The sequence below is a fragment of the Moschus berezovskii genome, chromosome 1, assembly GCF_049115385.1.
Source record: "Moschus berezovskii isolate FMDL1 chromosome 1, NW_MosBer_1.0, whole genome shotgun sequence".
Classification (NCBI taxonomy): Eukaryota; Metazoa; Chordata; class Mammalia; order Artiodactyla; family Moschidae; genus Moschus; species Moschus berezovskii.
Genome location: NC_142460.1, coordinates 95,825,495 through 95,840,618, shown reverse-complemented (window position 1 = coordinate 95,840,618; position 15,124 = coordinate 95,825,495). Strand labels below are relative to the sequence as shown.

At 41.3% G+C, this 15,124-nt stretch overlaps 1 protein-coding gene across 2 annotated transcripts in view; it reads right to left on the bottom strand.

Moving 5' to 3' along the window:
• Positions 1 to 15,124, bottom strand: part of ATP13A5 (ATPase 13A5) — a 124,854-nt gene that overhangs the window by 64,389 nt on the left and 45,341 nt on the right. For both annotated transcript variants that reach the window (XM_055407746.2, XM_055407754.2), the window contains exons 8-11: positions 11,987 to 12,059; positions 10,939 to 11,067; positions 3,125 to 3,295; positions 184 to 341 (exon numbers count right to left, since the gene is read on the bottom strand). In XM_055407746.2, coding sequence (XP_055263721.2) covers positions 184 to 341; positions 3,125 to 3,295; positions 10,939 to 11,067; positions 11,987 to 12,059 — 531 coding nt within the window. The remainder of the gene's footprint in view (positions 1 to 183; positions 342 to 3,124; positions 3,296 to 10,938; positions 11,068 to 11,986; positions 12,060 to 15,124) is intronic.

Below are 15,124 nucleotides of genomic sequence, written 5' to 3'. Positions count from 1 at the left end.
CCAACACATTTCAAGTGCTCAGTGAACACATAGTTAACGACTAGCAAGTTGACCAATGTAGAGATATAGAATATTTTCATCTTTCTAGAAAGCTCTTTGTATGACATTGATTCTAACCCTTTAGTTAGGTTAAGTTCCTTGAGAAAGTTTTCCTATTAAAAAGCCCTACCCCCAAGTACTTACTCCATGGTACATAAATACACCAAGGGCATAGAAAAAACCCATGATTCCAAGGAAGGCCAGGGACACTATGAACTTGAAGGCATCACTGTACAGTTTGAAGTTCAGAGGCCGGGGGTAGAGGATGGATCTCACCAAGTCCCCTTTGGCTGTATTGTAACCTACACGAAGATAATCACAAGTGGTATAAGGTCCTTTAATACACTTTCCCCTAAAACCAAAAAGAAAAAAATGGTTTGCATTGAATTAAAAATTGGTTAATAGAGTCATTTGAATATGGAATTAAAGCAGCATTGTTGTGACCTAACAGTTTTACATTTATTATTCTTCCAAGTTGCAAGGAATAATAAATGGTGTTCACTTAGCCCTTCTCAATTTCTCTTGCTCTGGGGGTCAGTGCTTCAATGGCTCAAACAATGTAACCCTCACTTCACATATGGGACTGAGAAAAGGACCAAGGAGCTGATGAAGGCAATGACCAGAGAATAAGAGATGCTGAGAGAAGAAGACTTAAAGAAAAATATGTGTTGAAAGTAATGGAAAATTAAGAGAAAAGTAAAAGCACAAGGCAAGTAATTTTATATGCCACTAGTCATGTTATTCTTAAAAACCTTCCAGGCCACACACATTTTAGAATAAAGTTCAAATTTGTAGGCATGGCATTTGAGGTCTCCTGCCTGGAAAATCCCATGGATGGAGGAGCCTGGTAGGCTGCAGTCCGTGGGGTTGCTAAGGGTCGGACACGACTCAGCGACTTCACTTTCACTTTTCACTTTCCACTTTCACACATTGGAGAAGGAAATGGCAACCCACTCCAGTGTTCTTGCCTGGAGAATCCCAGGGATGGAGGAGCCTGGTGGGCTTCCATCTATGGGGTCACACAGAGTCAGATACAACTGAAGTGACTTAGCAGCAGCAGCAGCCTCACTAGGCTTATCCCTAGTCCCTGCTCCCTGGTCCCAGAAGACCTCCATGCATTCCTTCTTTTATGTTTCTTAGACACAAATGAGCCTATTTTTCCAGTTCTCTGATGTGATTGGCTAAATCCCTCCCATTGTATCAGGTTTGGCTCAAAATACAGTCTCTCCAAATAAGTATTTCCAGAATTCGACTCCCATATTTCATAATCAAACTAATTCCTCCCTCTGTCTGTAATTTAGAGCAAATATTTGCCAGTTTTAAGAAAGGATAAAAACCACTTGGTCATATGACATCCCTCTATGTACTGTGTTTTGTTAGCTATAATTCTATCTGTCTCTTGTATCAGATCATAATCTTCTTTGAGGGCACAGAGTATCTCACATTTGCTTTTCTTTAGCCCTCTATGCATAGCACTTAGTAGATACTCATTCTCCTCTAAAGTACTTGCAAAAAGATTGACTACTATATATTCCAGACATGAATCAGTATTGTAAGTATAAAGCATGCTTTAATCCCACTTCTTGATGAACATCTGCTCTCTTCAAACATGGCTTTGTAGACTTTGAAGGAAAACAGCCGAATTTTCTCTAACCTGTTGCTTTAGCATTTTACAAGCTCAGATCAGGAGTTTCCATGATCTCCACCCATTAGCTTTTTCTTAGGCAGCAGTTTGAGGGATATTCTCATGCCCACTGACTACTTTGAGCATAAAAAAACCCTCAAACCTTGATATTTTTGATTAAAAATCTAGGTAGAACAGTTGAATCATGGACTAAACTAAAGCATAGAAATATCAAAATGCAAGATGTATTTTGGGTCTATGAATATGTGGGTGGCAGAAACACAGGTCAGGGGTGAATACAGAGAGCTGAGACCAAATCATGGAAGGTATTGATCATGTAATGTCATGTGAAAGAGTGGGACTAATATGGGTCGTCTTGAAACATTCTTAAGCATTGTATTTATGAATTGCTCCAAACTATGTTTTAGAAGTGTGACTTGGTGACAGATTGAGGAATAGGTTAGAGAAAAATTGAGCAAAGCATAAAAAAACAATATTTAAGGTGAAAGTTAAAGGGATACTTTCAAATAAATATTTCTTTTGTAATAATTTACACATGAGATGATAGCTTGCTGCTGCTGCTGCTAAGTCTCTTCAATAGTGTCCGACTCCGTGTGACCCCATAGACGGCAGCCCACCAGGCTCCCCCGTCCCTGGGATTCTCCAGGCAGGAACACTGAGGTGGGGTGCCATTTCCTTCTCCAGTGCAGGAAAGTGAAAAGGGAAAGTGAAGTCACTCAGTCTCCCAGCGACTCCATGGACTGCAGCCTACCAGGCTCCTCTGTCCATGGGATTTTCCAGGCAAGAGTACTGGAGTGGGTTGCCATTGCCTTCTCCGGATGATAGCTTAGATAATACCAACTATGAGGATGAAGAAGAGGGAGGCAGACAGGACGCAGGAGGTATTTGCAGAACCTGTAGGATGTGGTACCCTAGTTGGTAGGATAGAAAATGAGGAGTAAACACAATATGAAGAAACTTGCTAGATGGTGACGATGTCTACAGAAAGAGGCACTAGAGGAGGATGAGTCCCCTTGTAGATGCCTTGACTTTGAAGCATCTTTGGACCTGTGAAGGCATCCAGTAAAAACCTTGAGATAACAGCCTGGCATGTGACTCTTTGAAAAGAAAAATTTCTTAAGTGATCATGGTTGAAACTATTTTCTTGGTAATCACTTAGAGGAAGCACAGAGTGAAAAGACAAGAAGTCTATGGACACATAGTAAAACCAAGAACACAGTTTTGCCTTTGAGGAAGCGTACTTCATCCCTGTATGCACTTCATCACAAACAACAGTATTCACAATGAACAGTTCAGTTGGAAATGGCAGCAACCTGGAATAATAAGCATTTCATTGGAAACCAGAATGTGGCAAACTCCATGACTGTAAACAAGATTTCCCTAATCCAGCTCCCCCACCTCTAATCATGGACCGTGTTTACAAAAATGGAATCTACTGACCTGTTTGCAAAACGACTGCTCTTACTGGCCCCTGCCCAGAGGGCTTGACCTGAATAACTTCTGTTCCACAGAAAAGGACATGTTTCCGATAATCTTCCAAGCTGTGGGATTTCCAGGCTGTGGTGTTCTCCGCGTGGGGCAGTGGTGTCTTTGTAACAGGTATACTTTCTCCTAAAGAAGATGGTATTTTGTTGATTTTGTGTGAACTTGGGTAGTAATTTAGAACTGGTATTCACCAGTTTCAAGAAAGGATAGAAACCACAGTTAATCTGGTTGTTCATTCCTGTCTCAAGAGTCAGATGACTATTCTTAAGGATGCTAGTGATGTGCAAGCAGTGGTATACTTGATTATATTTCAAATATTTGTTTAAGATTTGCCTATCTTTCCTATACCTGGCCAGTATGGTTTACTGTTTTTTATTTTAAAAGCATCCCATTTTAGAGAAAGGAGTTGCCACTTAATCATTTTCCTAAGTTTTCTTTAAGCTCAGCACTACTCTAGGCATGAAGAAGCTACAAAGCATGTGTATAGTTATTATTCAGTTCAGTTCAGTTCAGTCGCTCAGTTGTGTCCGACTCTCCGCGACCCCATGAATCACAGCACGCCAGGCCTCCCTGTCCATCACCAACTCCCGGAGTTCACTCAAACTCATGTCCACAGAGTCGGTGATGCCATCCAGTCATCTCATTCTCGGTCGTCCCCTTCTCCTCCCGCCCCCAACCCTTCCCAGCATCAGAGTCTTTTCCAGTGAGTCAACTCGTCGCATGAGGTGGCCAAAGTATTGCAGTTTCAGCTTTAGCATCAGTCCTTCCAATGTTGCCTCTTATTCACTTGTTTATTTGTTCATTCATCCATTGATTTGGCAAAGATGTCTAAGTGCTTATTCCATACCAGGCATTGCTCTAGATGCTGGCAATGTAATAATGAATAAGACAGAAATTCTGACCTCCTAAAGCTCAGGGACCCAGGCCAGTAAATATCAGTAAATAATTAAAACACAGTGTGATAAATATTTTGGTAGCAGAACCAGGTGATCTGAAGATCCAACCCAAAAGGAAGATCAGGAAAGATTTTGTGTGCAAGTAACAGGTGACAACTGAAAGGCAATAAGCTCGGTCAGCTTGAGGAGGAGGGGAGCATGTTCTTAGGAGATCTAAGAGAAAAAGCATGGTGTGCTCTGGATATTAATGGCAGCTGAGGGTGTTCAGAATGATGAGTTTGGGATAGAGGAAAGCAGCCCTGGAAGTACAGAAATGGGTGAGTAATGATGCCTGCAGGAAATCTGTACAATATTCTCAGTACTCTTCATGCTGGGGTGGAAGGAGAGGGAAACGGATGAAGATCATCAAAAGGTACCAACTTGTCAATAAGATAAATAAGTAGTAGGGATGTAATGTAAACATGATAAATATGATTAACACTGAATATGACCAGTACTGTTGCATGCTATATATGAAATTTGTTGTGAGAATAAATCCTAAGGGTTCTCATCATAAGAAATTTTTTTATCTCTTTAATTTTTTATTTATTTTTTGTGAGATGACGGATGTTCACTGAACTTGTAACCATTTCATGATGTCAGTCAGGTCACGCTATACACCTTACATTTATACAGTGCTTCATGTTAATTACATCTCAAATCTCAAAGAAAAAAAAAAATTCTTCATGATCTTTTTTGGAGCTTGCAGTGAAAGAGAAATTAATGTAACAAGATAGGACCTCTGTTTCCTCTTCCTCTTTCTGGATGACTTCAGCTGTACTTCCATTAATTAGCATGTCTAAAAATATATACCAGTAATGCCTAGCTCCATCTTTCCTCTCTCCTGGGCCCTTGTTTGGTGCTTCCCAGTTGTTGGCTGTTCATCCCAACCTGGATATTCTACTAGCCTCTGGAACCCAGCATTTCTAAAATCTGTATCAATATTTTTAGCCCCAGATTTCCTCTTGAGATTTCTGTTTCTCTTATGGTCTTACCCTGTTGCTGAGTCACAATCAGCAACTCAATTCTGAGTTTACAATCTCAGAACCATTTTCATTCCTCCTCTTTCCATAATCTGCCTTTACACAGAAGGATTTTCCAAGTCCTAATATACCTTCCTGTGAGTGTCATTCTTGGACTCTTGCATCTAGGTCCCAGTGGCTTACATGGCAGTCGCTGTCTGGTTCTTGGTGTTTGCATTAACAATGGATTAGCTGTGATTTGTTTAGCTCTCTGAAGTGCAAACATACCCTCTGGGTAATCTGAGGCTACAATGGAACTAACAGATCTTTTCTATAAATAAGCATCTCAGCTTTGAAGTCCTGAGTTAGGAAAAGCTCCAATCCTTCCTTGTCTGTTTTGTCTTCAGTCTGGCACCTACTACCATCCTCACAAAGCTTCTGACACCAGATGTGCAGGGTCTTTTCCTCCACAACGTGCAACACTGTGACATCAGCTGATTGTTCTATAATTTAATTCAATTAAATTCAATTTTGATACCATCTATCTGGAGATAGTGTCACATTCCACAGGTTAAGGGCTCAGTCCCATAAGACTGTTCCCACCCCATTCAGATGTCAGTTGCAAATCCCATTTGTTATCTGTGCTTCTGAAACATGACCCATAAATCTGAGGTTCCCATGATCCCTTCCTTGGATTCAGTTAATTTTATAAAGCAGCTCACAGAATTCAAGGAAATACTTACTTGCATTTAGCTGTTTACTAAAGAGTATTATAAAAGACACAGATGGACAACCAGGTGAAGGGATACCTGGGGAACAGTCTGGGAGAGTTCTGAGTGCAGGAACTCCTGTCCCCCTGGAGTTTGGGTGCATCATATTCCTGGTATGTGGGTATGCTCATTCACCTGGAAGGTCTTTGAACCCCATACTATTAGGATTTTATGGAAGCTTCCTCATGTAGATATGATTCATTATCAACTTCATTGCCTTTCTTCCCTCTATAGAGAATGGGGGTTGAGGTTGAAAATTCCAAATTTCTAATCATGGTTTGGTTTTTCTGGGAACCAGCCCCCATCCAGGAGCCATCCAGGTACCACCAACAGCAGCCTCATTAGAACAAGAGACGCTCCTAGTGCTTTTATCAAGTAGGAATTTACAAGTGTTTCAAGAGCCCTGTGCCAGGAACTGGGTCAGAGACTAATATATCTATTTTCTCGTATCTCCCATTCTCCTAACTCTTCCTCCCCTCCAGACCCCCCTTTCAGTCTTCCCAAACCATTTCCAGATGAATCCTAACAGAGGCCTCTTTATTATCTCATTCTTTTCTCAAAAATCCTTCAACCTTTTCAACTGCCATTACTAATAAGCCTCAAACTCTCCTGCTAGGTTGTCAGAGCCACCACCATCTGAGCATCCGTGGCTGTTATCACTCTACACAGACTTCAGCTAAACTCAGCCATGGATGTATTCTATAACTGACTCCCATTCTTTGCCAGTATTCTTCCTCTACTTTCCCTAATGTACAACCAGATATTTCAGATACAAAGAAAATCAGCTTGGAGTTCAAAAAAGAATAAGCTTCAGAGACAAAATAAAAATGCCAATAACACTTCTCAACTCATAGATTTAAAAAGCACTAGGATTAGTTGAAACTGTCATCAGATTTTTGCTATTTAATTAGCAAGATAATGCCATATTTCCTACTTGGAAATACAGTTGTACTGATTATAGTTATACAAGTTTAGGTTCTTTCTCATGATCTAGGTAATATCAGAGGGCAAGGACTTTGACATTTAAAATTTTTATATTCAGCATTTTCCCAGGGATCCCAGGAAAGGATGGATTCTCCAAACGAAAGTTTGGAGATCTATGTAGGCTGGAGAGGGTTTCAGAAGGAAAGATACTCACAGACAACTGTTTACTTGGCTTCTGAGACCGGAAGATCCTGGCTGCTGTGAAACTGAAACTCCCTCCTTTGTCCACAATGAGCCAGATGTCTCCACAGGGTGACTGTTTTGAAAGGTCAGGTCCTTGTTTATTTATACGTCTGGGACCATCAGACTCTAAACTACTTGAGGGAGGGAGTTTCTCATTTCTCTTGTTGATTCGAGCGCAGTGCTGGCACAAAGCAGGCACAGCAGGCGTCTCTGAAACTTTCGTGAGTAAACGGATGAACGAGTGGATACATGAAAGGAAGACAGAGTGACAGAGAAGAAAGGAAAACAGGAAGAGCTGAGAAGATCCGATCTATCCACTGACTACAGGCTTGCCTGACAGGATGTAAACATAAAATAACCTCTCAGGGGAATTCTCCACTACATGATTCTCCACACACGTTTCAAATAGAGCAGTAATTCTAATGAGCAGAGGGAGAGCGGGGGACCCTGGCAGAGTGAAAGCTACCCCTCCCCCTCATAATTACCCCTAGAAGAACGAGGAACGGCAGTTGCAAGCGTAGGCTCTGGGGACAAAATGACCGGGTTTAAGTATTTTGTTTTCTTCATATAACTTACTGTTATTGGGAATTTGTGTCATTTATCTAGCTTCATGTTTTCTGTCCTCCCCCTCGAGTCTGCTCCATGAGGGCAGAAATCTGCCGGTTCTCTGCTGTCTCCCCAGCACCTAGTAGAGCATCTGCTCCATAGTTGCTGCTGCTGCTGCTAAGTCACTTCAGTCGTGTCCGACTCTGTGTGACCCCACAGACGGAAGCCCACCAGGCTCCCCCGTCCCTGGGATTTTCTAGGCAAGAGTACTGGAGTGGCTTGCCATTGCCTTCTCCGCTGCTCGATAGCAGGGGCTAATACACATTTGTGGGATGAATGAATGAACGAATAAACAAATGAATTCTAACTTCAGCCCTACCACTTCCAAGCTGTGTAACCTCAGGCAAATAAATCACCCTCTCTGGACCTCAGATTCTCCCACTTTACAGAGTTGTGGATTGAATGGAAAAAAACATGTGTAAAATGCTAGCATAACACCTAATACTTATGAGAGCTAAGAAAAAGTAGCTCTTGCTACCAGGAAAAAATTTCTCCCCATGGTACTCCCTTTTTCCTCTGGACCCTTTCAGTTCAGTTCAGTTGCTCAGTCGTGTCTGACTCCTTGCGATCCCATGAATCACAGTACGCCAGGCCTCAATCTGGAAGGGGATCACTGTCTCAGGAAGCACAGGAAAAGAGCAAGGGACTGGCTTTTGAGTTTCCAAAGCCACTCATAAATTTACCGTGAATTTTAGAGACCACCTTAGAGTAAGAACAAAGCTTTTCTGCTCATCATGTCTTTCTTTTACTACTTTTCTAGCCAAATAAAAATCCAAGGAGTAGGAATTGGAAGAAAGTCTAAAGAGAGCTTGGCTATTGTATGTCTATGAGAGAAGGGGCCGGAACCAAAATAGGACATGGAAACATTCTAGAAGTTTGTGGAAACTGAGAGCAAACGTCACCGGGGTCTGCCTCATTTTCCTGGTAGATAGGTCGCCGATGATTCCCACGCTCTAAGTGGCGAGAGGCAACCTCAGAGAGGAGTGTGTCCCAGACCAGAGGCCTCTCCCCAGTACCTGGGGCAACTTCTGTGGCCAGACTAGAATGCGGGGCGCGGGGGCGGAGCTCCTGCTAACTGCTGGGATACCTGACTTATACCAGATGCTTCACACCACACACTTTCAAGAATGAACAAATTTGAAGTCAAAATTAAAATGAAGTGTAGGTATAAAATAAAGTTGAGCTTTTTGCATAGCAGAGTTTATGCCGAGAGGATGAGGTTAAGATGACGCTAAGGAAAATTCTGCAATGCGCATGTGCTATACATGGGACTAATCCTGAGAAAGGAAAAGGCAAGGAGACACACACAAAAAAACAGTAGCTGTACCCATCCTCGAATCACTGTCTTCACTCCTGTGGTCCCTCATGCCTGGAAGCCAATGCACCTCCAACTCGGACTCTTTCACTCATTAGCTGAGCAGCCCTAGTCTCTTCACCTCAGTTTCCCTATCTGTAAATTGGGTATTATAATAGCGCCTAGTCTGTTTTATGCTACAATGAAGTGAGATATAAAAGTCGTTTATGAAAGTATAAATTGCTATAGAGATGCTAGGAATATTTGCTACTCTTCTTACATAAAGACTTCTGTATATGTAAAGGATTATTTTTGCACATGGAGGATATTACTTGAGTCACATTTGTGAACACATACTCAAGAAATACAGTTGCAGTTTGAGGAATCTAACCTTAATCTAATTACTCCATCAGGATCCTTCCCAGGAATACATAGTGAGTGGGAGGATCTAGGCAAGCTCTGTAATAAAATATCCAAAGCATGCTGGTACTGAGGTCTATTTCAAGAAATTAATGAGAAAGATGGATATATTTCTGTTTTATGTGTTTATCTCTAAAGCTGACTTTATCAGTACTTAGGCTGCATAGATATTAATGCTGATGACTTTATTTTTCCTGAAACACTCCCTCAGAAAAGCCACTGACCATTTGAGGTCATTTTAGGTCAACTTTGCACATTTGTTAAAAGGTGGCATTTTTGCCTTTGCTGCTTCTCTAGGACTTACTGAGTTTTCCTAAGAATCAGGCAAACATGATCCTCCAGGTCAGTAGACCCAGGGGAGTAAACCCTGATGTGTGTCCCCTCACTATTCTCACTGCCACGCTCTCTGTTGCCTTCAGAGACACTGTTCTTGGTTGTGAGGCTATTGGGAATGAGAGACCGTCATTGCCTCTGAGTGAACAGCACGGTTTTCTTGGGTGTGAGGTTTGTACTTGAGGTACTATGGCAACATTCTGGATGAGAGATATGATCAGTATGCAAATCCTCTTCACTACCTTTACAAGGCAGTTAGATCTTAACACATTAAAGGGGTATTTTGTAATTATACTGCACATATTTATGTTTCCTGCATTTTCTTGTCTCAGTTTTAAATTAAGCAGGCTCATCTTTAATGGGAAATATGCTTCTGTTGAACAATTTAGGAATTAGAGAATGACTCTCTTTATGTTTAGGTGATGTTACAAAGTTTTGTGCATGTGTTTTTTCTTTTCCTTGTCTTTACACTATTTGGAAACATAAAAATGCACCAACTGTAAACACAAAAGACCAATAATTTATTTTTTGTGTTTCCATATGGTTTTTTCCTTCTATTAATAAGATGCCCTGTGTATTTTCTTCCTCTTTTTTCTTTTGGCTTAAAGAATATGTTATAGATAGTGCCTTACTAATTACACAAATTCAAATGGACTGTACAAAGTACAAATGAGGACAAGGACAGTTCAAGCCATAACTAGAAAACCAGTTTTATGCTCAGTGAGATCAACTGGAAACACGATTCTAAAGAACAGAACTGTTTTACTGCCTTTCTGGAAGACCCAACTCAATCTTTCTCCCACTGAAAACTGGGGCTCAGTTTTCCATCTACAGAATACAGGGCTGGATATAATCTCTATGCCCTGTCAATTGTGAGGTACGGTTTTAGTCTATGTTTTGTTCGAACAGATGTATAAAGCATCCTCATATTTATAAAGAGATTGTGCATCCAATAGTAGGGTCCTCTCACCCACCTCTGAACTCAAAGCATCGTATTCATCTCACTCATGGGGTAATTAATTAATCCCAAGTTGTATCAGTCTCTTCTTCTAGCTTCATGTGTATCGTGGTTTCCATTCTGATAATTTCTTATCTACATATATTGTTTCCATTCACATGAATAGTCTGGATGTGTCTTCCCCATCTCTCTCAGTACCTTTGTTGCTGTTGTTTGGTCACTAAGTTATGTCCATAAAGCAGGTAAGTGTACACTGATCTGCTTTGCTCACTTGGCCTGGTTGTTGGAAGGAAAGAAAGAGGAAGCTTCATGACAAATGCCTACCTGTGAGCATGCCTTCATTCACCACGCAACTTCCATCGATCAGAACAGCATCGCAAGGCAATGAAAGCTTTCCTGGAAGAATAAGAACATCTCCGGGAACCAAGAGACGGGATTCCAGCTCTTGCAAACCTATACAGGAGCAACATTTTCATGATCAGATGAACTTTTCCTGTTTTTACCTAACAATAAAAACAGCTGAGAACTCTTACCAACTTTTTGGTCAAGAACTACCCTGCATGCTCACCTGCTCCAGCCTCTTTCCACTCAGTTGCAGATTCCCAGAAAACTAGGATTAGGGAATTGGTGTCTGGGTCTTAGGGAAGGATTTGCTCAGCAATAAGATCCCATCTTGATCCTAGTACCTGGGACAGCGCTCTGCCCACAGGAGACCCTTAAGCGCATTTGTCCATGGAAGAGTGCCCCTTTGTGTCTGCTTATATCCTTTAGCTGGGATCCTGACCCCCTACAGCACACTCAGTACTTGGATCGGGGCCCATGTAAACACTCCAGACAACTTCCACTGCTCTGGAGTACGGTTCCTCACTTCTTGCTGAGAGCCGTGGTCACCTCAGCCCAGGTAACTCGGAGCAAATGCCCACTGTCTATCCAGCCATCCGTAAGCATTATACAGGTCTGGTTTCCATATAACAGAAATACATGCTGCTGGGTCTGTTTGAGATGGTTAGTGAGCAAATCAAAAAGCCTTAAGAAGGCTTACCCGGTAACATTCCAATGAGTGAGATATGGAGTACAGAGGGAATTTGAAATAAACCAGACACTGAGGAGAAACAGTTCAATCAGGGCTGGGGTCAGGGTGAGGCATGCCAGGCACCTACGGTACAGAATTCAACAAGGGGCTCACTCTCAGTATCCTGCAGGCACAACCTTGCTGCCTTAAATTTTCAATCTATGATGACTTGTTTGCCTCACAGCCCCAGTCCTCAGTATAATCAAAACAGACTTTTCCTCCTGACTAATCATCAAAACAAATGAGACCAACTCCACTCCAAATACTAGGATGCTGATGAAAGCAAAACACATCACTTACCTTTGCCTTTTACAGTGATCTTGACCTGGACTTTGTTGTGATCCTCCACGAGGTTGTGCAGCTTCACTGATTGCTGTAAATTTAAAGTCAGCATTTCAATATTAGATAGTCCATATCCTGAAAACCACCTGATCTCAATACAGTAAATGCTGAACCTGCTGCCACAGTCAAACTGTCTCTGGGAAAGACTCAAGTCTACTTTCCAAGCTCCTGCTTTCCTGTTTCAACCCCTACCTCACTCAACTCCCTATTTCGAGCAGTAAGTATGCTCATTAGCTTCACACTATTTCAATCCCAGTAAAAATGATGCACAGCCACTGTTTCATGGGTTACAGCTAAGGAACTGAGACTTCATTTCCGGAGGATGAATGATTAGACTGGAGAAAACCAATAAGACCACAAACAGGTTAGTCCCCTTCTCTGTGTCTCTGTTGCCCTGTCTCTAAAAAGCAAAGCTGAATTTGATCTGCAAGGGGTTTCCATTGTAAGAGCCTCTGAATATTTAGGTTGTATTTTGATTGCATGTGGAACAACCATCACCTCTTCTATGAACCGGTGGATTTTCATTTTGGATAATTCTGAAGACTGGGGTCATACTGCTCTCTTTGGAATTCTGGTGCTACCACTTTTGAGTTATTCAGCCTGTTTAACTCCCTTTTCCTCATCTAAAGGTACGGGTAAGAACAGTATCTATTTGATACGGTTGTTTTAAATTACTTTATGCTTGTTTTACTTATCACTTCAGATAGTACTCATTACTATAGTAAGAGTTCGATGAGTGTTGATGATTAATAAGAAAATTGTCATTAAAAAAACAAAACAAAGCACTTTTCTAGTACATCAGCTGAAAAAATTCACTTGAAGTGGGATTCATTGAGATAAGACCCTGGCAAAGTGGAGGGAATGGAAGCAGCCTGGAGAAGTGGAGGAAGCATCTCCTAGGATAACTCAGGGGATGAGAAAACAGAGGTGAGAGAGGATGTGATCCACAGAGTCATCTAAACTGACTCTTAGGCCACCAGCCAGAGGCGAGTGCGATGCCAGACCAACCGGAGCCTCCCTGGAAGGCTCTGTATGGGTGTCAGTTACTCAGATACCTCTAAGTAGAAGAGGTCTAAATACTGTCAACAGTACTTAAACACTATAGTTTAGCTTAGCATACAGCTTACCTAATTCAGATATAATAAAACTTCTCTTTAGATGTTAAATTATTTTTGTCTGTTTTGTTGATAATGTTTAATGTTATAAATGTCACCAGCATTAGACAAAAATTACACACAATTATGCAACTTTCCTCTTGAGAGAGCATAGTGAGTTTGGTAAGTTTGGTATTAATATTCATGTAGAACAATCTATTATTTATTTCAGTTTTGCTTGAAAAACTACAATCATTTGGGCCAATTGAGTGGAAGAAGTGATATCACTATTGGGCACATATTCATTGGCCTAAATTGACTTCCTCAGGCTTGCCTGTTGGCGCATTCATTTAATTATGGATGACGGTGAGAACATGGTTTGGTAGCAAGACCGCTGGATTCAGTCAGGATTCCTGAGTGGTGGGTCAGGCTTACCCACCAGCCAATCAGATACCCCTATATAACACATTTTACCATATAAGGTATCAGTTTCCTTTGTCAACAGACAACATTGAATTGGATCATTTTCAGGTTCCCTTCAAGCTCTACAAAAACATGATACTGATTTATTTTGCATATCAAAGATTCATTCAGACTTCCAAGGCTTCATAGGAGAAATATTCATAGTATAACAAATGACTCATATTATTGTTTTTAAATAGTTTAAAACTTTATTCAGTCACCAAGTGCCAGGTGTTATTTTAGGCACTTGGAATATGTTGCTTGATTTTTTTAATCGTCAAGATAATCCTATGATGAAAATGCTATTACCTCCGGTGTACATATAACTAAAAACAAAAACAATAAAACAAAAAACAGGGGCTTAAAAATGTTAAAGTAACTTGCCCACAATCACTCACTTATTATGTATGAAAATCAACAACAACAAAAAGTTAATCTGACTAAAGCCTTTTCTGTGGGTGAAAATGTTCTCTGAAAGTGCTTGAAAGCAGCTTTTGTCTTTTAAGAAGAGAAACATCCTTCCTTACAAATTCCTTTATTTTCTTGCATAGCAAACTCCTTTAGTCGATGTCAATTTCAACTTCGCTTAAGAGGAGGGTAACACATTTGGAAATGGTGAAGTCTGAGTCAACAATACTTGACTATAATTCTGCAAACTCATGAAGGCATAATGCTGAATTGTTTATCAAACTTAGCATCTTGCATAACCTGCCAAGCTCTCCTGTCTTTGCTTGAGCTGTTCCCTAGAATGTTCACCCCCGTTTTCTACTAGCCAACTCTTTCTATTCCTGTACATAAAGCCCTGTTGAACTATCTCCAATCCATAAGTCCTTAACACTCGCAGGAAGAATTAGTTGCTCCACTCTCTGTGTTTTCTCCTGTATTAGCGCATAGATCCCATTCCACTAGAGCTATCTGTTTTCTTGTCAGGTCTCCCCTCCAAGTCAGGAGGTTCAAAGATGGGACTACATACTCATCTATGTATCCCCTGTGGCCTTCGCATAGTAGGCCCTCAGCAAATATTTTTTTAACCAAGCTGAGTAATTCTACTTCGCTCAACAATTCTGCAGTAGGATAATATAAGCATCCTCTTTGAGCTAATGTACTCAGAAACGCTACACACACAGGTTTCTATGACAACCAACCAGCTAGGAGAAAGCCAGCACTGTGATGCTTGCCATGATTTCCAAGCTCACTGCCTGATTTTCATTAGGTCCCCTTTGGTTTCTCCAGTCCCTGTTCAGTGAGACCAGGATTCGCTTCTAAAACGAATTTGCATATTGTTATTATTCGGCATCTGTTGCTGTGTGTCCTTGTGTTTGCGGTGGCTGGATTCCCTCCAGAGATGAATAATGAGGGCATTAACTCAGGTGTCTCCTGAGCCCAGCTCAGTCCTGAATGAGGCAGAGAACTATGGGCCAGCTATATCCATGCTATTGACAGCAGCCACCCGTGGAGCCGGCAGTGGAGCGTGCAGTACAGTTCAATGGAGATGCAATTGGGTGCCAAGGTTTGTGCTCATATCTGTGTCAAAAGTGGT